Genomic DNA, 24,068 nt, shown 5'->3' with positions numbered 1-24,068 from the left:
TTCCCTAAGTTTTGAAAATTTTGTGCATGGCTCAGGAATGTACACAATGAGAACATACATCGTTTGTTTACTGACAAGGGTGGAGAATTTTGTTCAGAAGAATTTGAGAGTTTTCTTACTGAACAGGGCATAGAGCACATGACTGCCACGCCCAGATCTCCATGGCAAAATGGTTTGTGTGAACTTTGCAACAAGGTATAAGAACTCTGTTGCACGATTCAGGCCTACCCAATCCCTTTTGGGCTGAGGCTCTTTCCTGTTTTTCCTTATGTGTACAATCGTAGATATCAATCCGCTATTGATTGCACCTCATATGAAATGCTTTACAAAAAGAAGCCATACGTAAAACATTTCAAAATTTTTGGTTCAGAGGTATGAGTGCAGACTTTGCAGGACAACAAGTTGAGCAAACGTGGTGAAGATTGTATTTTTCTGGGATATGAAAAGGGTTGCTATTGTGTGTTGATCACTGACACAAAAGCGATTAGGTTGACCAGAAGCATGGATTGTAAACCAAAATGGGACAGAGTTGGCATTTTTCAATGTCATCCTATTTCAGATGATGATGGTGCAAAAGCAGTTAAGAAAGAGGCAGATTCTGTTGTTGCTGATGATAATGCTGATGCCAACATAGATTCTGATGATGACACAGATTATCGAAGTCCAAAAGCCTCAGATGAGTCTGACACTGATTCAGACACAGCACCTTCATCATTCTCCCAAGGAGAAGGAGACACCAGACCCAGAGGACCAGAGAGTTTTGTGTAGATCTAAAAGAACTACAAAGACCATACCACCTAAACAGTTCTCCAAAGAGTTTGCTAAAGCTGCTGTTACTAGCAACCCTGGTGCGGTTTTTGAACCAGCCAACTACAAAGAGGTTCAAAATCTGTCCGCAAAGGATGCTGAACCTTGGCTGAACGCCATGAAAGCCGAGTTGAATTCCCTAAAGCAGAATGATACTTCGGAATTGGTTCCAGCAGAACCAGGCATGAAGTGTGTTGATAGTAGGTGGGTCTACAAGACAAAAACTGATCGGAATGGAAAAATAGTCAGGTACAAAGCCAGACTAGAGGCACGAGGTTTTTCTCAAATACCTGATCAGGACTATCATGAGACGTATTCACCAACAGTAAAGTTTGAGAGTGTTAGGCTGTTGATGAAAATTGCTGCTGAGGAAGGTATAAGCATTTCTCATCATGATGTAAATACTGCATTTTTGTATGGAGTTCTCACTGAAAATGTCTACATGTCACCGCCAGATGGTGTGCAGATAAGACAGGGAATGGTTTGTAAGCTGAAAAAATCCCTGTATGGTTTAAAACAGTGCACGATGCTGGCACACCAAGCTGACTGAAGTGCTGTTCTCCCTAGGTTTTCAGCAAGGGAAGGCTGATTCTTGTGTTTTTGTGAAAGAGAAAATCAGCACAAGCTCTACTGCATTTGCTTTGTAGATGATATATTATTTTTGCGGAAGAATGAGAATATCTACAAAAGCACTCTAGCAAAGCTGCAGAAGCATTTTGATATGAAAGATCTCGAAGAAGTCAGCAATTATCTCTCACTACAGGTAGAGAGAAATGCACAAGGTGATGTTTTGCTGCATCAGACACGTAAAATCACTGATGTCATTGAAAAGTTGAACCTGAGCGATGTCAATGCTGTAGACACCCCCATGGTCTCAGGTTATCAACATGATGCTGATGCTGATGTTTTTTCCTGATACAACACTTTTCAGGAGTGTATTAGGCAAACTCAGTTTTATAGCAAGATGTACAAGACCAGATATTGCTGTGAGTGTAAATCTGATCAGCAGACATGCAAACCAACCCACAGTTCAAGATTGGAAAGCACTTAAACAAATAGCGAGATATTTAAAAGGAACTGTGGATTACAGATTGAGACTTACTAGTCAAAAATCTGGAGGTCTTGAGATCTATGCCGACATCAGGTGTGTGCTATTTGTACAATCAATGTCTTTTTGATTGGTCTTGTAGAAAGCAGGCAACAGTAAGCTTCAGTTCTTGCGAGGCAGAACTTAACGCTTTAACTCTTTCCCTCATGGACATAGAATGGTTACAGCAACTGTTTGATGATATAAAAGTAAAGGTCACTTGTCCTGTTCAAGTTTATCAGGACAATAAAGCATGTATACCGTTGCTCCACTCAGAAGGATGTAAGCAGAGGATGAAGTATCTGTAAATCAAGCTTCATCGAGCTAGGGAATGTATCCAAAACGGTATTGTAAAAGTGTCTTATATGCCGGGGAAAGAGATACCTGCAGATGTTTTAACCAAAGTTGTAAACAAGGAACAATTTTTGGTGTATGTACGTAAATTGCGGTTATGTTAGATTCTGCAATGGTTGGCATGAAAAGGGGGAGGATGAGGATGTTGCACCCCTCCCATTGCAAGAATCTGCTTACAATGTTTCAGAAAGGAGGGGGCGCATTTTGCTCATAGCTTCTTCCGCTCCAGCCTGTGGGAGTCTGAGTGTTATTTGTATATAGATAAGGTGACTGCTCAAGCAGCTGTAAGGAAGATTGGGACCTTAATTCTCTGCTGCCTTGTGATGAGGGAGTACTGATTGGCTAATGTTTGTCTGAGCCCCTTATTCATGTACAACATCCCTATACAGTATGTGGAACTGGCACTTTTACCAGTGCTACGTAAGGTATGTTCTGCACTTGCAAGGAATTGGTTCTCTCTGCAGCCGGCCCCACCACTTTCTTGTTTAACATTCAAGGATTTTGAAAGGAGACTGGTTTCTTTGGGCCTGTCTTCTTACTTAAAAACAGTACAGCAGAAGACTGAACAGGCTCTCCCAGAATCTACCTGCATTTTGCTTTCTGGTCAGGAAATATTTCTCCTCTCAATGACACATGTTCCCCAAGGAGTAGAGGAGCCCCTGTCTTGTAACATTCACATTCATCAGTACAGTGGTGCCCCGCAAGACGAATGCCTCACAAGACGGAAAACCCGCAAGACGAAAGGGTTTTCCGTTTGCAGAGGCGCTTCGCAAGACGAATTTCCCTATGGGCTTGCTTCGCAAGACGAAAATTGACGAAAATTTTCGGGTTTCCCCCCCGCTCCAAAACCCCTTTTTCTGAAGCGCTAAGCTGCTAAAAGCATTTTAGCAGCAAAACCGCTAATCCCTTAAGCCTTAAAAAGCCGTTTTTAGCCCTTAAATTGCCAATAGCGCTAATAGCGCTAATCTGTCAATTGGCTTGCTTCACAAGACGAAAAAACCGCAAGACGAAAAGACTCGCGGAACGGATTCTTTTCGTCTTGCGAGGCACCACTGTAGTGATAGAAAAACTGCTTTAAAAATGAATCTGTAAGCCTCCTCAATAACTCTAACTCCTCTCTCTTTTATATCCAGGTTACAATCCTGCAATCCTGCAAAGGTTTAAATGTCATGGTTTCTCCCCGGAGAATCATGGAGGCTTGCAGTAAGGTGGAATAAAAGGGGAAACGTATGAAAGGAAAGTGACGGAGCCCTGCCCACCTTTTCACCTACTCTCAGGTGTACATTGCTCGGGGGGGGGGTTAGTTATATCAATTTTCAGGTTTAATGGTTGATCATTTTCTAGTATCCTCTGGCAAGTCTTTGGAGCTTTGGGCAGTTGGAACAAATTAAAGGGGCTTCCATGATCCTAGGAGGCGAGTGATTAGCCCTTTACCATTTGAGGGCTGTTCCTCAACCCCACCCCCAAAGCAAATCTGTTAATTCCTTTTTTGAGATCTGATAATGACTCTCCACTGTTCCTTGCAGCATTATAATAATAAGTGGCAGGTGGCTAAGAGATCCCCATAGGAACTGCACTCCAGGAAGGAACAGAAATCAACATGGTCAATGGTGGCATTTTGCAACTACCCTTTTAATATTGTATATGAAGGGCATAATCTTTCTATCCTACTATGTCAGAATAAGAAGAATACAGGACATTCCATTTGCTAATCTAAAAAGTGACAGGTGGCCCATGCCCCATTCACCAGAAATTTGCCCCCAGATGGGATAGATACAGTAGGATATGCTTCATCTGGTGTTGATTTGTATACCACCATTTCTCCAAAGAGCTGAAGTTAGCATACACACTACTATGCCTCTCTATATTATCATTACAGAACCCCTGTGATGTACATTAAGCTGAGAGATATTGAGATTTTATTTATGTATAGATGAAGCATGGAAATCATTGAATCCGGGATAGGCTGAAGAGAATGATGTAGTATAGGCTGGAGAGCTTGCGATGCTGAGGAAGCCCTATGACCATGCCGGTGAGGATTGTCTGTGCTCGCTGAAGGCTGCTTTCGATATGGTTGGCGCGATAGAGGTTCTCATGGAGACCGTTCCCTTTGTCTTTTAAGTTTTGGGGTGGGGAAAGCTTGAGAGAAAGAGGCAACAGCTATTAAGTTTAGACATAATTGATGAACAACATTTATGACACCATTTAGTGCTGATTATTTTCTGCTGGATTCTCTGACAAACATTTTTAATCTGTAGATAGAGGGTGTAAATCCTTAATGAAAGCTTTAAGGAGCAAAGGGGATTTAACTGAAGTTCTTGTGTGTGTGGACCTGAGTAGGAAGATTTGTGGCACTTACATGGGGCTTCCTTGAGCTGAATGAGGACAAGGTGGGATAGTGGAGATTCCAGGAATATTTACGCAGCTCCTTTCCCCAACATATATAAAGAAAGCGCCCAGCACCAAAAGCACCCCAGCCTTCCCAGAGAAGGTATTGGTGTATAGGCTGGGTTTGAAAACCAAGGATAGATAAAAACTTCCCATATGCAATGATACCATCTGTGCAGCAGCAAGCTAGGTACAGAGCTCCTTAAATGTGTGGACCTGGCCACCAGGGCAAGGATATAAAAATCTGCCTCCAATAGAAGGGCACCATCTGTTCATCTAGGTCACCCTATGCTGGGTAAACATGATCAACAGGCAGATGAAGGTTAGAAGGATCCTTGGCTGGAGGTGGGAATGGTTTTTAATGGGGGTGGAAATTATTGTGGGAGACACCTTGACCCTTGCAGGGTACACATTCTTTCCTTTCCTTCTCCCATTGTTACCTTCTGATAAAAACATGCATTTAGTATTGTTCAAGAACGGTGAAAACCTTTCTGCAGATATAAGAGGAGAAGACCTCCACCAGACTGATTGCAGTTCAGACCTCCACCAGACTGATTGCAGTTTCAAATTGTGTCTTTAGTCAATACTAGCACTGATATCACGGCAGCTGGTGGGGAAAGTCTTATCTCAACAGGCCATAATGGAAAGCAGAAATGAATTTCTGAATTAAGGAGGAAGCAGTCTTGAAATGGTCAGTCTCTGAGAGAATCTTAAGCAATCTGGAAACAATCATCCCTCTCCCAAACCATGCTTTTCAAAGGAAAACTACCGTATTTTTCGCTGCATAGGATGCACCTGACCAAAAGACGCACCAAGTTTTTGGAGCAGGAAAATAAGAAGAAGAAAAAATCTGACTCAAATGTTGTGCTAAACTATTTAAAACAGCAAAGTGGGTGGCTCCTGTCCACTTTGCTGCTTTAAAGCGAGCCACGATATATAATGAAGAGAATGGAAAAAGACAGACTTTCCATTATAATGTAGCTGTTTTCATTATCACTGGGAAGTCAGTATTGGCAGCAGTCACAAAAATTAAAATTTGAGCATTTAACTGTTATTAATCAAGAATATTAATAGTCAGGGAGAGAAACCAGGGCTGTGCAAATGAGAAGTGCTTGGAGTATGGAGGAACAGCAAAGAGATCAAATGATTGTGCTCCAGTTCCTAAATCTCTGAAGTTTTCTCAAAACAGGCATGGTTGTTTTGAAAGGAAGATTCAAAATGGAGTGACTGAGCAAAGAACAGAGGAGGAAAAGAGGGCAAATAAATAGCTTCCATTGAATAACAAGAGAACACAATTTTTTGGTTTGGTATAGGTGGACTGTACTTGTAAGAATTTGTATAATGAATTATAGATTTGGAGTGGAATATCAGTGCCTCTTTTCAGCAATAAAGATTAGCTGCTAGGAACATGGTCCACACACAAACACACAGGATGTCTGGTTATAGTTGTGTAGTTTAAACTGTTACTGAGCCAGATGCCTGCTCAGTTTTAGCTGAGCACACTAATACTGGATTGTGGAAATGCTTTGCATGCATTTATGACTATTTCTGCAAAACTGCTACTTGAAGAAATACCCAAACTTAATATTTTTAAACTTCAAATGGAGCTCAGAATCCGGTTAGGCAATCCTTTGCAGTTGAATTAGGAGGCACTGAGAGACAGCAATTTGCTGCTCCCCACCCCCACGAGCACCCCAGGAACACACAGCCTTCCCTCTGCTTGCAAACCTTGTCCGGGCTTCAGGGGAAAGCAGAAGCTGCCGGCAGAGCCACTTGGCTCCTCCCCCCCACCCCCAAAGAGCAGCCCAGGAGCGCACAGCCTTCCCTCTGCTTGCAAACCTTGCCGGGGCTTCAGGGGAACGCAAAAGCTATAGGCAGAGCAGTGTGGCTTCCCTCCCACCCCCAAAGAGGACCCCAGGAGCGCAGGGCAAAGGCGCACAGCCTTCCCACTGCCTGCAAACGTTGCCGGGGCTTCAGGGGAAAGCGGAGGCTGCTGGCAGAGCACTGTGGCTCCTCCCCCCACCACCAAAGAGCACCCCAGCAGCGCAGGGCAACAGCGATTTGGCTCCAGGGACCACACATTCGCTCCATAAGACGCACAGACATTTTCCCTTCCTTTTTAGGAGGAAAAAAGTGCGTCCAATGGTGCGAAAAATACGGTAAGTCCCAACTGTGTCGAGAGTTTTTACCTTCAGATTCATTGACTTTTGTTTCGGACTCAGGGACGGATACTCGACAGACGTAGCTGTTTATCCGCGAAAAGCCTGGTGATGCAAGGCTGAGGTATCCTGTGCTACCAGTGCGTGCACTTATGATGCCGGAGGTGTTACCTGATTGGCCACCTGCCAGTCTCATACTCATCCATGCCTTCGGGCACAGATTCAGAGGTAGTGCACACCAATATTGCACCTAAGGGAACAAAATAGATAGACAAACAGACAGACAGATGAAATTCCTGGTTTTTTAATGACTTTATATTACTGTTTTTATGGTTTTTCTGATACTGCTTTACAGTTTTTATGTTGCTTAGTGCAAATCAGCAAATGACTAAATGCCATAGGTTAAAACCTCTGCTTTTCATCTCACTCCTTCCAGTCTTGCTTTTGTCTGCCATCTGTTCTTTTCTACACCCCTGTGATTTTCCTTCTCTCTCACCCTCTTTCCCATGCATATTCTCTTTTCATGGAATCGTAGATTTCAGGAATTGGAAGGGACCCCAGTGCTCATGTAGTTGAACCCCCTGTAATGCTTACTTACTTACTTCATCAGAACTTTTCTAGGCATTACAAATATAGGGCATCCTAAAACATTTAAAATATATAGAAATAAACAGCCATGTAAAATATATAATGATGAGATATATAATGATAGATAGACAAGCAGACAGACAGATGAAATTCCTGGTTTTTTAATGAGTTTATATTACTGTTTTTATGGTTTTTCTGATACCGCTTTACAGTTTTTATGTTGCTTAGTGCACTGTTTAAGATTTAAGCAGCTTAGAAATGATTTAAAAATCAGCAAATGAATAAATGCCATAGGTTAAAACCTCTGCTTTTCATCTCACTCCTTCCAGTCTTGCTTTTGTCTGCCGTTTGTTCTTCTCTACACCCCTGTGATTTTTCTTTTCTCTGACCCTCTTTCCCATGCATATTCTCTTTCGTGGAATCATACAATTCTGGAATTGGAAGGGACCCCAGTGCTCATCTAGTCCAACCCCCTGTAATGCTTACTTACTTACGTCATCAAAACTTTTCTAGGCATTACAAATATAGGGCATCCTAAAACATTTAAAATATATAGAAATAAACAGCCATGTAAAATATATAATGATGAGGAACTTCATTGGGATTTGTTCCCACTAAATAGTGCCATTTAGCACTCCAAGAGATACTATTAACAATATAAAAAGGTAAAGTAAAGGTACCCCTGCCCGTACGGGCCAGTCTTGACAGACTCTAGGGTTGTGCGCCCATCTCACTCAAGGAGGCCAAGGGCCAGCGCTGTCCCGAAGACACTTCCGGGTCACGTGGCCAGCGTGACATCGCTGCTCTGGCGAGCCAGAGCCACACACGGAAACGCCGTTTACCTTCCCGCAAGTAAGCGGTCCCTATTTATCTACTTGCACCCGGGGGTGCTTTCGAACTGCTAGGTTGGCAGGCGCTGGGACCGAACAGCGGGAGCGCACCCCGCCGCGGGGATTCGAACCGCCGACCTTTCGATCGGCAAGCCCTAGGCACTGAGGCTTTAACCCACAGCGCCACCCGCGTCCCTCAAAATACAATGTTGTGGCCCGTACGGGGATCGAACCCGCGACCTTGGCGTTATTAGCACCACGCTCTAACCAACTGAGCTAACCGGCCAGCTATTAACAATATAGGGCATCCTAAAACATTTAAAATATATACAAATAAACAGCCATGTAAAATATATAATGATGAGGAATTTCATTGGGATTTCTTCCTGCTAAATAGTGCCATTTAGCACTCCAAGAGATACTATTAACAAAACCTCAGCTCCCCTTGCAGTTAATTTCGGGTAGAAAAGGATATGTTCTACAGTGTCCGGCACATTCAAAGTACATCCACAATGTCTATCATTTCTGGGGATGTTTAAAAATCTGCCCTTGACAAAAGCTGAAGGAAAAACATTCAGTTGGGATAGGATAAAGGTCCTGATTTGGACAGAAATTATTATTTTTGAGATATGTGACCCTGATATCTCGGGAGAGCAAATTATATTTACACCTGACTTCATGTTGTTTCCCCCCATGTACCTTAATCTGGTTTGACTATTGCAATAAATATATTGCTCACTCAAATTATACAAGGGTTTCAAGATCTGATTTGAATAACAACAGATCTGATTTTCCTATGTAAGAGTTGGAACTTCTGGATTTATCAGAGTCCGTAAGTAGGTCAGAGAGTAGACTCAAAAGTTGGCAAAAAAATGGAAATGCAACCAGCATTTTATAGTGCTAGCCCACACTCAATATTCCACCGTGTGTATACCTAGTTCTGCACACATTGTCTCATACATGATTGAACTTGGGAGCCCAAGGAGACGTCTCAAGATGGATGTGAGGGTGATCTGACTGAAACATCTGTCACCCCATTGATCACCAGGGCTGATCTGACCGACCTGGCTGGCTAGGAAGGTGTCCCCCTGTTTCGTGTGCGTCCCTTCCTAAGCTGCACGCTCAGTGGAAAAGGAAGACCATCCCAGATAGGAGTGTATCGTTCTTCAATCAAGGCTTGATGATAGCTGCGCTCCCTGTATAGATAGAACCTCCCTGACTGAACCTCCCCCTGTAATGCAGGAATCTCAGCTAAATAATTTCGGCTACATAGTTTGTGAGATCCCTGCCTTCTTTGCCCCTATCAGAAGAATGTCTCTGCTGTCCCCTACAAAGATCTCAGCGCACAGAATCAGGCACTTACAAATGTTAATAAAAGGGTTTTTGTTTTGGAACCATGGAATCCTATCCCATTTACTGCTGGCAAATAAGCAAAAAAGTTGGAGGAAGAGAATCCAAGGGTTGTTATTGCTCTGTTTCTAAGGGTGGTTCCAGATGCTCAGATTTCAGGTAGATGCATGAGAAGGCTGCATAGAGGAAGGAAAGAGAAGCAAACTCACCTGGAGCAGCCCGGGAAGAAGTCAGTGGCAGGCTGGCCCCGCAAAGGACTCCCACAAATGGTAAGAAGATCTTGGCCCACATTTTAGGATTCAGTGTGAATGGCATGTGGGCCACCAGGCCTGCTTATATAGCATCCTGAGCTACTTTGGTGAGATGTGTTTCCCATCAGTAGCTCCACCCAGAAAATCCAAGAAGAGGCTATTCTGTGAGGTTCTCAGAAAGTCCTTCCAGAGGCTTGAGTGTAATTCAGATAATTTAATTGTTATTACAGTGGTGCCCCGCAAGACGAATGCCTCGCAAGACTGAAAACCCGCTAGACGAAAGGGTTTTCCGTTTTGGAGGTGCTTCGCAGGACGAATTTCTCTATGGGCTTGCTTTGCAAGACGAAAATGTCTTGCGATTCCTGGGGGTTTTTTCCGCTCCCCACCTCCTTTTTCTAAGGCACTAAGCTGCTAATAGCCTTTTAGCAGCTAATCCGCTAATCCCTTAAGCCTTTAATAGCCGCTAAACCGCTAATCCGCTAATGGGCTTGCTTTGCAAGATGAAAAAAACCGCTAGATGAAGAGACTCACGGAACGGATTCTTTTCGTCTTGCGAGGCACCACTGTATTAAATTTGTATACCACCCTTCATTAGCAGATCACAGGCAGTTCAGAACATTAAAGTACAACATGACATCAGAAAAGCCCTTTATTCATGTACAACATCCCTATATGTGGAACTGGCACTATTACCAGTGCTACGTAAGGTACGTTCTGGGCTATATCAGCACCATGCTTTAAGCAACTGATGTATTCATCATGGCAGGGTTATTCTGAAGGATGTGCCTCCTTTCTTTATTTTTCACACCAGCTTCACAGCAGCAAGACGTCCCCAAACTTTATCCCAACTCCTTGATCATAATATCTGAAACTACATGAGGCTTTCCCAGAAACTTTCCCAGAATTCTGCTTTCTGGTCAGGAACTATTGCTCCTCTCAATGACACATGTTCCCCAAGGAGTAGAGGAGCCCCTGTCTTGTAACATTCACATTCATCAGTAGTGGTTGAAAAACTGCTTTAAAAATGAATCTGTAAGACTCCTCAATAACTCTAACTCCTCTCTTTTATATCCAGGTTACAATCCCTGCAAAGGTTTAAATGTCATGGTTTCTCCCCAGAGAATCATGGAGGCTTGAAGTTTGGCAGAAGTGCTGATTATTATCTCTTAGATTCTCTGACATTTCAAATCTCTACAGAAGACCAGGGGGTGGGGCTCCTCAGTGTAAATGGGATATGGGGGTGCCCCGCAAGACACATGTGTACGCAGGCAGCCCACCCCATATCCCCTCATGCAGGGTAGTTCACTGACAATCTTTCAGCGTATGGCCAGTGACACCCTCATGATGTCAAGCCCCCTTCCCAATCTCAATGTCAAGTTAGCTCCCAGGGAAGATGGGGAGCCAAGGAACTCTTCAAAGGGTCTTGGGCTAAATTGCAGCTACACTACAAAGTGAAAGGTAGCTGCAAGCTTAAGAACAGCTTAAGGAACAATCCGTGATGGGTTAATTGCTTCCATAAAGCAAAAAACGAAAACAAAACAAAACATGCACAAAAAGTCTGACTTGAAAATTCATTTTATGTGAATAGTAGTGTATTCAGCAACATATGCTAATGAGCAAAAACATGGAGTTGCTAGCATGAAACACCCGTTTCCAAATACTTCATTCATCAGTCTCAGACAGAGCAGCCTTTAACAGAGGAGGAAGAGAAGAACTCGGGGCCCCTTCCTTCAAGATTCCCAGCGACCCTTCAGCGAAGCGGCAGGAGAAACGGAAGGGAGATTTTTTTTTCTTGTTTTCCCCCTCTAAAACAAGGTGTGTCCTATGGTCGGGTGCGTCCTATAAAGCGAAAAATATGGTACTTCCTTCATCAGTGTATTGCTGTAAAGCTGTCAGGGGCTGGCCAGCGTTGGATGCCAGAGACTGGTCTGACTCGGACCAGGAAGAAAGACAGTCCCAGACAGAGCAGCCTTTAACAGAGGAGGAAGAGAAGAACTGGGGGCCCCTTCCTTCAAGATTCCCAGGTTGAGGGAAATAGACCGCCCTGATAACTTTGCTAGGTAACCAGGAGGGAGGAAGCGTCTGGAAGGCTCTGCCTTTGAGAGCAGCGGTGATGCTGCTCCTTCCCCTCGGATTAGAAGGCAGGAAAGGGTTAAGGAGCAAGGGAAGCACAGGGGCAGGATGATGGGGAACTGGCGCTTCCTGCTGCGGAAGGAAGGGCAGGAGATTCAGACTGAGCAACTGATGTCTTGAGAGAAGTTGGCTCGATGCCACTCTCTCTGTATTATTGTAAATAAATGGACTATAAACCTGTTGGAGGCTCATTAATTCTTATCGGAAACTTCCGTTCATGCCTGCAGACCTGACAAAAGCCAAACACACAAAAAATATTGCTGTCTGTTCAATATACGATCTATAAACATTTTTAAAAGCATGAGACCCTGCTCAAATAAATAATCAATTCCATTAATACAATAAAAGTTGTATTGTAAATATTGAACATAGATTCCACGGGAACCTTACATATAACGGTACCGTTCGAAGAAAATGATTCCTTCAGGTCTAAATTCTTGACCTGAGTTCTTATATTTAAATGTTGTTTAATCAGCTTAACCCCTTTTATGGTCATTTGTATCGTAACATTTAGCTAAGCAGTATTTGGCAACATTTCCAGTCTGAATGGTAACAGTATACCTTTAAGGTGTGTTTCAGGTGTAACCAACAGCAGCTTAGTGCCATTTCACTGGCATTCCCCTCCTGCTGAAAAATTGCAGAAATCTCCTCCTTCCCATCTTCTCACCCACAAATATGGCAGAATTGTGTTCTGGCTCAAATCCAAAAAATGACGCTAATTGTAAACCTGTAAAATACATGGGTATGGCCCTGTGTGGTGTATCACAATAGCACCAGCAAGAATGAGAAGGAAATATACAAGGATAGGAGTCAACTCCAGGGGGCCGTGGGTGCTTGGGTACCCACAATAATGCAATTTGCAGGGACTGGGCACATACAAAGTCAATGAACACCATGTGCAGGCATATGCGTGTGATGTTGCACCTCCATGTTATGGCTGTGGGCACCCACAATCCTGAGGGCAAGATGGCACCCCTGTATACAAGCCCACATCCTGTGTCCTGACTCCATGCATTGCAACTTGAAGAACCAGATTGGGGTTAAGAAGACTGGTTGCTGGGAACCCCTTCATTTTAAACAGATCCCTGCAGCCACATTAGGAAAAGAACTGAAAATAAAACAGCCAATATTGTAATGCTGTTATACAAATCTATGGTGTGACCTAAAATATTGTTACAAATGTTGAATGCCTGCCCTTCTCTTTGCCGAGTGGGGGCAAGAGCCCATAGGGTCCCTGGCACTCACACAGGGTCTGTGTCCCTTTGGAGGAATAGAAAACACAGTAGAGACTATTGTAGGTTTAAGAAATATGGTTGATTCACCTATTTACACCTCCTGTCTGCATACTGGGAGTGCAAATCTTACAGCATGGTCATTTCATGGGGCAGCAGTGCAGGCATCCTTCAGCCTGCCTGCCCAAGATGGAGCTCAGCTCCTCTCCTGCTGCTTCTTCCCAGCAAACCTTGCTCCAAAACTGCCTTTTCCTGTCCCCTCAAACACCCCACCCCATCACCTGAAATCCCTGCCTCTGCTCACACCTCAGGGCAAGGGGAAAGGAGTTTTCTTGTTTTGTTAATGGCCCTCCATTATACACATTGAGGCACCATGCAAAAATGTTCCTCTTTAACTTGATCTTTGGTTGGTTGCTATCCAATGCCCGTTTACAATGTGTTCTGGTGGGATTATAAGGTTATTTTCATTTTCATTTTGCTTACGTATTTGGTGTTTTTCTATTGTGATTTTATCCTATGAACCACCAAGACCTGCGAGTATAGGGCAGTATAGAAATCTTAACAACAACAACAACAACAACAACAACAACAACAACAACCATCACAAAACTAACCACAGACCATGCGAAAGGATAAAATGTTCCTCAAAGGACATGCAACTTACAAAACCCTTTTTAAAAATAATATCCCTAAATTCCTCTTTTCTCTTCCCAGATGCTTCTGCTATTCTCAAATTCAGGGTCTGGGAAAGGCTTCTAGGGTTGGAGGGTGGGGCAAGGAAGGAGAAAAAAGCCATTGCTTTAAGAGCAGCTTAAATCGGGACGTTTCAGGGCAAAGGAAGAATCCATGGTGGGTTAATTTCTTCTATGGCAGTCTCAGAAAAATTGGGGCAGATGGGGTGTATGTTATTCCTTGGGGTTTACTGCCCAAACCTTTCACTAGCCACAAGCAGTGCTTTTTTCGGGGGGGGGGGGGGACACAGGGGTACACATACCCCTAAACATTTTGTGAATCTTTGTACTTTTGTCCATTTACTATATTTATTTTTCCTGATTTGAACTTTAAAACCGTGATTTTCTTGAGTCAAAATGAGAGAACCCCTAAACATTCTTTAAGGGAGGGAAAGCACTGGCCACAAGGCAGCAGAGGTTTTAGGTCAGAGTGTTCCTTCTCCATTTTGCTAATTCTGCATCTTGTCCGCTAATGAAGGTCAGGGAAGAGGATTATGTATTTTGTGTTCTCATGTTGTACCTTTATGTTCTGAACTGCCTATGATCTCCAGATGAAGGGAGGTATACAAATTGAAATAATAACAATAGAACTTCTCCATAGCTATTGGGATTTCTCACAAATCCCAATTACACTCAAGTTACTAGAAGGACTTTCTGAGAACCTCACAGAATAGCCTCTTCTTGGATTGTCTGGGTGGAGTTACAGGGATTGAGTGGGAAAGTATCTTACCAAAGTCTTCCAGCGTGTTATATACAGTAAGCAGGCCTGGTAGCCTACATGCCATTCACACTGTATTCTATAATGTGGTACCAGATCTTCTTACCACAGCTGTGCAAGCCTTTGAGAGTCAGAAATCGGAGAGGACATCATAGGGGGGAGGGAAGGAAAGAAGGACAGAGGCCAGTGTTGCCTGTGGCACCCCTGATCACAATCCAAGGCACCCCTGGGTGCCAGGGCACACTGGTTGAGAACCACTGCCTTAAGCAATGGGTGCCTCTCACCCTCCTTAGATCATGCAGGCGTGTGTGTCCTTCCCCACCCACCAAATCGCCCATGTAGAGCTAGCGGAGGCCACCGGTTAGGGAGACCCACCCAAGGTTGCTTGCCGAGAGCCAGAGAACAAGGAAACTCTCCATCCTTTTCCAACCAAATGTCTGGTTAAAGAGGGACATTTCTGCCAGGCGCCTAAATGTGTATTATGATGGCGCCAGGTGAACCTCTCTGGGGGGAGCATCCCTCAAACACGAAGCTGAGTGCCCAGTCCTAAAGACAGGGCCCACTGCTGCCATTGCTGCTCCCTGGGTAAGATGCTTCGCCAGTCTCCGTTGGGCCACCAAGTCTGGGGACATCTTCTTCCCAGGCCCCCGTGGGGCTGTGTGAGGAGGCACCTCTCTTTAGGGCAGGAAGGGGGCAGCTCTGAGACCAGGAGCGGAAGCAGCGGCTACCTCCAAGGAGAGGAGATAGGAGAGGAGGTTGAGGGAACCCTCCACCAGGGAGGGTGCGTGGAAAAGTTTGAGAAGCTGCCAGCTCTGCAGGCAAGGGTGACATAAATGGGCTTCTGAGCCCCACAGGGGTGCCGAAGAAAGAATGTAGTTGGTCAAGGGACCATGGACTCAAAAAAGTTGAAAACCTCTGGCTTAAAGAGAAGGCTCAAAGAAGGAGAGGGTGGATGTGTAAGGAAAGGGCGTGAGACACGGTGTCTCTTCATCTGTGGGGAGCAAACAGTTCATTTTCTCTTTCTTTCTCCTCTTCTGCTTCCTTTAGCCAGCAATGGTGTGTAAAAAGTAAGCAAATGCTCACGTATTAATGCATTACAGTGGTACCTTGGGTTACATACGCTTCAGGTTACATACGCTTCAGGTTACAGACTCTGCTAACCCAGAAATAGTACCTCAGCTTAAGAACTTTGCTTCAGGATGAGAACAGAAATTGTGCTCCAGCGGCGCAGCAGCAGTGGGAGGTCCAATTAGCTAAAGTGGTGCTTCAGGTTAAGAACAGTTTCAGGTTAAGAACGGACATCTGGAACGAATTAAGTACTTAACCCGAGGTACCACTGTAATGGGATTATTTCTGGGTAAAAGTAGGAATGTGTTGCGTTTTTAAAGCATCTCGAGGCTCTTTGTTGATGCTGCAAACAGGGTGACTTCTCTGCAAATTTAAGATACTGGAAAATGCAAAGGAAGACAATGTGCCTTGATTTTTATTAGTCCCCTCATTGCTTTCCTTTTTGTGAAGGGCTTGGAGAACAGGTTGAGGTTTTTAATTGCCGGTAAACCTGGGACGCGGGTGGCGCTGTGGGTAAAAGCCTCAGCGCCTAGGGCTTGCCGATCGAAAGGTCGGCGGTTCGAATCCCCGCGGCGGGGTGCGCTCCCGTCTTTCGGTCCCAGCGCCTGCCAACCTAGCAGTTTGAAAGCACCCCCGGGTGCAAGTAGAGAAATAGGGACCGCTTACTGGCGGGAAGGTAAACGGCGTTTCTGTGTGCTGCGCTGGCTCGCCAGATGCAGCTTTGTCACACTGGCCACGTGACCTGGAAGTGTCTCCGGACAGCGCTAGCCCCCGGCCTCTTAAGTGAGATGGGCGCACAACCCTAGAGTCTGTCAAGACCGGCCCGTACGGGCAGGGGTACCTTTACCTTTACCTTAAACCTGGTGTACGTGCGAGACGTGTACCCTTTTCTTGCACATGCAAGTCTTGTGACCAGTGTCTGATGATCATTGTGACTTGGCATCTGGCAAAGAATGGGATGATCCTTGGACTGTTCATTGCCTTTTGGTCTGCTGCATGCTAACTCTGCTAGATTGGTATCAAATATTAATAAAGAAATGTTTGTTTTGGAACCAAGGGACCTTTCCCTTGGGAATGACTATCCCAATCTTCTTTAGAGGACAAGATGCAGAATTAGCAAAACAGAGAAGGAACACTCTGACCTTACACCTCCGCTGCCTTGTGACTAGACTCATTTGTGAGAAAGGAATAACATACACGTCAACTGTCCTGAATTTTCTGAGGCTGCCTTGAAAGCAATTAAATACAAAAACATGGCGTGTATGCATAAGCTAAAGCAAAATAACAAAATGTACACGGAAAGGCTGATTTGAAAATTTAATTTATGGGAATGGCAGTGTATTCAGCATCAAATGCTATTGAGTAAAAGATAGATGGAGTAGCTAGCCTATAGCACGTCTTTTCAAAACATGTTGTATCAAAAATACTCCAAAAACTACTATTGCCACAATTAGGTCACTTGAAATGATAAATAATTGTTGCTGACAATCTTATTATCAAACAAGCCTCACTGAAAAAATATTTTCTGGTGCCCTGATCTTAATTTGAAATTCTATTGTATCATTGTTATACCAGAACACAAAGTCTGTTGGTTACACCTGAAACACACCTTAAAGGTATGCTGTTACCGTTCATACTGGAAATGTTGCCAAATACTGCTTAGCTAAATGTTACGATACAAATGCCCATAAAAGGGGTTAAGCTGATTAAACAACATTTAAATATAAGAACTCAGGTCAAGATGTGAATTTAGACCTGAAGGAATCATTGTCTTTGAACGGTACATATATAAAGGTTCCCTTGGCCGTAATCTATGTTCAATGTTTACAATACAAATTTTATCATATTGATGGAATTGATTATTTATTTGAGCAGGGTCTCATAGTTTTAAAAATGTTTATAGATCATATCTTGAACAGACAGCAATATTTTGTGTGTGTTTGGCTTTTGTCAGTTCTGCAGGCATGCACGGAAGTTTCCGATAAGAATTAATGAGCCTCCAACAGGTTTATAGTCCATTTATTTACAATAACACAGAGAGAGTGGCACCGAGCCAACTTCTCTCAAGACATCCGTTGCTCAGTCTGAATCTCCTGCCCTTCCTTCTGCAGCAGGAAGCGCCAGTTCCCCATCATCCTGCCCCTGTGCTTCCCTTGCTCCTTAACCCTTTCCTGCCTTCTAATCCGAGGGGAAGGAGCAGCATCACCGCTGCTCTCAAAGGCAGAGCCTTCCAGACGCTCCCTCCCTCCTGGTTACCTAGCAAAGTTATCAGGGCTGTCTATTTCCCTCAACCTGGGAATCTTGAAGGAAGGGGCCCCCAGTTCTTCTCTTCCTCCTCTGTTAAAGGCTGCTCTGTCTGGGACTGTCTTTCTTCCTGGTCAGAGTCAGACCAGACTCTGGCATCCAACGCTGGCCAGCCCCTGACAGCTTTACAGCAATACACTGATGAAGTATTTGGAAACGGGTATTTCATGCTAGCTACTCCATGTTTTTTGCTCATTAGCATTTAGCATAGCATAGCATAGCACTGTAGAGTTGGAAGGGACCCCGAGGATCATCTAGTCCAACCCCCTGCAATGCAGGAATATGCAGCTGGTCCATACAGGTATCGAACCTGCAACCTTGGCGTTATCAGCACCATGGTCTAACCAACTGAGCTATCCAGGCTGAATACACTACTGTTCACATAAAATGAATTTTCAAGTCAGATTTTTTATGCAACCCCCCCCCCATTTCTTTATGGAAGCAATTAACCCATCACGGATTCTTCCTTAAGCTGGGCTTAAAAAGGCAATGGGCTTGCAGCTACCTTTCACTATGTAGCATAGCTGCAATTTAGCCCACTTCCCTTTGAAGAGTCCCTTGGCTCCCCATCTTCCCTGGGCGCTAACTTGACATTGAGATTGGGAAGGGGGCTTGACATTATGAGGGTGTCACTGGCCATACACTGAAAGACTGCCAGTGAACTACCCTGCATGAGGGGATATGGGGTGGGCTGCCTGCGTACACATGTGTCTTGTGGGGCACCCCCATATCCCATTTACACTGAGGAGCCCCACCCTGGTCTTCTGTAGAGATTTGAAATGTCAGAGAATCTAAGAGATAATAATCAGCACTCCTGCCAAACTGCAAGCCTCCATGATTCTCTGGGGAGAAACCATGACATTTAAACCTTTCCAAGGATTGTAACCTGGATATAAAAGAGAGAGGAGTTAGAGTTATTGAGGAGGCTTACAGATTCATTTTTAAAGCAGTTTTTCTACTGATGAATGTGAATGTTACAAGACAGGGGCTCCTCTACTCCTTGGGGAACATGTGTCATTGAGAGGAGCAGTATTTCCTGACCAGAAAGCAGAATTCTGGGAAAGATTCTGGGAAAGCCTCATGTAGTTTCAGATAATATGATCAACGAGTTGGGATAAAGTTTGGGGACGTCTTGCTGCTGTGAAGCTCGTGTGAAAAATAAAGAAAGGAGGCACGTCCTTCGGAATAACCCTGCCATGCTGAATACATGAGTTGCTTAAAGCATGGTGCTGATACGGCCCAGGTGGAGTTCCCGCCAGCTCCTGCACTTTGAATTGGCCAATGAGAGGCCTGCTCAGGTGAGAGGGGATGCCTTGCTGCTGAAAGGCCATTGGCTGCCCACCTGCCAGGGCAGAACAGAGCCTGTTGAGTCTTCTGCTGCTCTGGTTTAAAGTAAGAAGACAGGCCCAAAGAAACCAGTCTCCTTTCAAAATCCTTGAACGTTAAACAAGAAAGTGGTGGTGCCGGCTGCAGAGAGAACCAATTCCTTGCAAGTGCAGAACGTACCTTACGTAGCACTGGTAAATGTGCCAGTTCCACATATAGGGGTGTTGTACAAGAATAAGGGGCTCAGGCAAACATTAGCCAATCAGTGCTCCCTCATCACAAGGCAGTAGAGAATTAAGGTCACAATGTTCCTTCTCCATTTTGCGAATTCTGCATCTTGTCCTCTAAAGAAGATCAGGGAAGAAGGTTATATATTTTGTGTTCTCATGTTGTACTTTTATGTTCTGAACTGCCTGAGATCTGCTAATGAAGGGTGGTATACAAATTAAATATTAACAATTAAATAATCCCAATTACACTCATGTTTCTGGAAGGACATTCTGAGAACCTCACAGAATAGCCTCTTCTTGGATTGTCTGGGTGGAGCTACTGATGGGAAACATATCTCACAAAGTCTCCCAGGATGCTATATAAGCAGGCCTGGTGGCCCACATGCCATTCACACTGAATCCTAAAATGTGGGCCAAGATCTTCTTACCATTTGTGGGACTCCTTTGCGGGGCCAGCCTGCCACTGACTTCTTCCCAGGCTGCTCCAGGTGAGTTTGCTTCTCTTTCCTTCCTCTTTGCAGCCTTCTCATGCATCTACCTGAAATCTGGGCATCTGGAATCACCCTTAGAAACAGAGATATAACAACCCTTGGATTCTCTTACTCCAACTTGTTTGCTTCTTTGCCAGCAGTAAACAGGATAGTAATTTCAAAGGGACAGATCCCATGGTTCCAAAACAAAAACCCTTTTATTAACATTTGTAAGTGCCTGATTCTGTGCGCTGGGATCTTTGTAGGGGACAGCAGAGACATTCTTCTGATAGGGGCAAAGAAGGCAGGACTCTCACAAACTATGTAGCTGAAATTATTTAGCTGAGATTCCTGCATTACAGGGGGAGGTTCAATCAGGGAGGTTCTATCTATACAGGGAGCACAGCTATCATCAACCCTTGACCAAAGAACCGGTACACTCCTATCTGGGATTGTCGTCTTCTTCCACCGAGCATGCAGCTTACAGAGGGACGCACACGAAACAGGGGGACACCTGCCTAGCCAGCCAAGTCAGTCAGATCAGCCCTGGCGTTCAATGGGGTGACAGATGTCTCAGTCGGATCACCCTCACATCTGGCCTGAGATGTCTCCTGGGGCTCCCAAGTTCAATCATGTATGAGACAATGTGTGCAGAACTAGGTATACTAGGTATACACACGGTGGAATATTGGTTGTGGGCTAGCACTATAAAATGCTGGTTGCATTTCCATTTTTTTGCCAACCTTTGAGTCTACTATCTGACCTACTTACGGACTCTGATAAATCCAGAAGTTCCAACTCTTACATAGGAAAATCAGATCTATTGGTATTCAAATCAGATCTTGAAACCCTTGTATAATTGGAGTGAGCAATATATTTATTGCAATAGTCAAAACAGATTAAGGTACATTGGGGGGGGGGGACAACATCAAGTAAGTTGTAAATAAAATTTGCTTCCCTGAGATAACAGGGTCACATATCACAAAATTAATAATTTCTGTCCAACTCAGGACCTTTATCTTAGCCCGACTGAATGTTTTTCCTTCAGCTTTTGTCAAGGGCAGGTTTTTAAACATCCCCAGAAATGATAGACATTGTGGATGTTCTTTGAATGTGTCGGACATTGTAGAACATATCCTTTTCTACTGTCCTTTTTACAACCTGCTACACAAACGCAAACGCATGCTACCCCCCCTTTTTTGGGTAGTCTAACATCACGGCACAATGAAAATATCTGATTCTATCTGTCTGACATTAACCTGGAATTAACTGCAAGGGGGGCTGAGGTTTTGTTAATAGTATCTCTTGGAGTGCTGAATGGCACTATTTAGCAGGAAGAAATCCCAATGAAATCCCTCAACATTATGTATTTTACATGGCTGTTTATTTCCTGGTTCAACTGGACTTCTCCGCGACCCTTCCCCTCTGCAGGGAAGTGGGACCAATTCGGATGGTCCGCCCCCATCACTTAATGGATCCAAATGGTTTCCAGAGAGTGGTAGGGGATGCTTTATCCCATGTTGATGGCCTTTCAGCTGATTCCCTGGTGGCCTGCTGGAATGTGGAGTTAACCAGGGCTATCGACTGTCTGGCTCCGAAGCGCCCTCTCCGATTGCATGGAGCCCGAACAGCCCCGTGGTTTTCTTTGGAGCTGAGGGCGATGAAACAATCGCTGAGACGGCTAGAGCGTCGGTGGCAGAAAACTCATTCTGAATCTGACCGGACACAGGTTAGAGCTCAACATCGAGCCTACCAAGTGTCGATAGCGACGGCAAAGAAGACTTTCTTCACTGCCTCTATTGCACCTGCAGAAAATAGTAGCAGGAGACTCTTTCAGGTGGTCCGCAATTTAATGGAACCACCTTTACCACCGGGGCCTTGTAAAGACCCCAAGATCTCCTGCAAGATTACTCATATTCGGAAGGAGCTAGAGACCACCGTGGGAGCAGGGCTGGGGCGGGAGAGTGCTAGAGCCCTGTCTGGTCAAGTTACATGGAATCAATTTCAATCTGTTACCCCCGAGGATGTGGACAGGCTGCTTGGACGCGTGAATCCAACCACATGTCTCCTTGATCCTTGCCCATTGTGGCTAATAAAAGCAAGCTGGGAAGGGCTGGGCGATGGGCTCTGCGGGGTGGTGAATGCTTCCCTCTGTGAGGGAACATTCCCAGAGGCGGTCATTAAACCGCTTCTTAAAAAAACATCTTTAGACCCGGCCAGTATGGCCAACCATCGCCCAGTCTCAAATCTTCCATTCTGAACAACTCCAGGCACGCATGGAGGATGCGGACCACTTGGATCCCTTCCAGTCGGGATTCAGGCCTCATCATGGGACTGAAACTGCCTTGGTTGCGCTGGTTGATGAGCTAGGCAAATGTTTTAGGATGCCCTATATTTGTAATGCCTAGAAAGGTTTTGATGAAGTAAGTAAGCATTACAGGGGGTTCAACTAGATGAGCATTGGGGTCCCTTCCAATTCTAGAATTCTATGATTCCACGAAAGAGAATATGCATGGGAAAGAGTGTCAGAGAGAAGGAAAATCACAGGGGTGTAGAGAAGAACAGATGGCAGACAAAATCAAGACTGGAAGGAGTGAGATAAAAAGCAGAGGTTTTAACCTACGGCATTTATTCATTTGCTGATTTTTAAATCATTTCTAAGCTGCTTAAATCTTAAACAGTGCACTAAGCAACATAAAAACTGTAAAGCAATATAAAACCCCTCCATAAAAAAAGCAATATAAAGTCATTATAAACCAGGAATTTCATCTTTCTTTCTGTCTGTCTGTCTATCTATTTGTTACCTTAGGTGCAATGTTGATGTGTACTGCCTCTGGCTCTGTCCCCGAAGACATGATGATTATGTGGCAGGCAGGTGGCCAATCAGGTAACACCTCCGGCATCATAAGTGCACGCATTGGTAGCACAGCATACCTCAGCATTGTAGATGAACTCATTGCGGCGCTGGACTACACCGCCTGTAATGTACTCTCTCGTACATCCAACGCTGAGTACCAAACTGAAGTCAATGAACCTGAAGGTAAAAACTCTCGACACAGTTGGGGCTTAGTTTTCCTTTGAAAAGCATGGTTTGGGAGCGGGGTGATTGTTTCCAGATTGCTTAAGATCCTCCCAGGGACTGACCATTTCAAGACTGCTTCCTCCTTAATTCAGAAATTCATTTCTGCTTTCCATTATGGCCTGTTGAGATAAGACTTTCCCCACCAGTTGCCATGATATCGGTGCTAGTATTGGCTAAAGACACTACTTGAAACTGCAATCAGTCCGGTAGAGGTCTGAACAGTAATTCTCCTCTTATCTCTGCAGAAAGCTTTTCACCGTTCTTGAACACTACTAAATGCATGTTTTTATCAGAAAGTAATAATGGGAGAAGGAAAGGAAAGAATGTGTACCCTGCAGGGGCCAAGGTGTCTCCCACAATAATTTCCACCCCCATTAAAAACCATTCCCAGCTTCAGCCAAGGATCCTTCTAACCTTCATCTGCCTGTTGATCATGTTTACCCAGCACAGGGTGACCTAGATGAACAGATGGTGCCCTTCTATTGGAGGCAGATTTCTATATCCTTGCCCTGGTGGCCAAGTCCACACATTTAAGGAGCTCCGTACCTAGTTAGCTGCTCCAGGAGCAACTGTGCAGAGATGGTATCATTGGATATGGGAAGTTTTTATCTATCCTTGGTTTTCAAACCCACCAATACCTTCTCTGGGAAGGCTGGGGTGCTTTTTGTGCTGGGCGGTTTCTTTATATATGTTTGAGAAAGGAACTGTTTAAATATTCCTGGAATCTCCATTATCCCACCGTGTCCTCATCCAGCTCAAGGAAGCCCCATGTATGTGCCACAGATCTTCCTACTCAGGTCCACACACACAAGAACTTCAGTTAAATCCCCTTTGCTCCTTAAAGCTTTCATTAAGTATTTACATCCTCTATCTACAGATTAAAAATGTTTGTCAGAGAATCCAGCAGAAAATAATCAGCACTAAATGGTGTCATAAATGTTGTCCATCAATTATGTCTAA

The 24,068-nt window shown here is 44.4% G+C and overlaps 1 protein-coding gene across 3 annotated transcripts in view; it reads left to right on the top strand.

Moving 5' to 3' along the window:
* The window catches only part of LOC310663156 (uncharacterized protein), a 106,776-nt gene that overhangs the window by 3,439 nt on the left and 79,269 nt on the right, over positions 1 to 24,068 (top strand). Inside the window, exons 1-2 of one of the 3 annotated variants that reach the window (XM_083410811.1) lie at positions 19,861 to 20,044; positions 22,836 to 23,066. In XM_083410811.1, coding sequence (XP_083266937.1) covers positions 19,939 to 20,044; positions 22,836 to 23,066 — 337 coding nt within the window. In that variant the 5' untranslated portion in view covers positions 19,861 to 19,938. Of the gene's footprint in view, positions 1 to 19,860; positions 20,045 to 22,835; positions 23,067 to 24,068 lie in introns of those variants that run through there. The other 2 variants (XR_014504378.1, XR_014504374.1) reach the window with 2 other exon arrangements.

Source organism: Podarcis tiliguerta, assembly GCF_965153285.1.
Source record: "Podarcis tiliguerta genome assembly, chromosome: 13".
Classification (NCBI taxonomy): Eukaryota; Metazoa; Chordata; class Lepidosauria; order Squamata; family Lacertidae; genus Podarcis; species Podarcis tiliguerta.
Note: the sequence above shows the minus strand (reverse complement) of the source record. Positions and strands in the feature narration are given on the sequence as shown.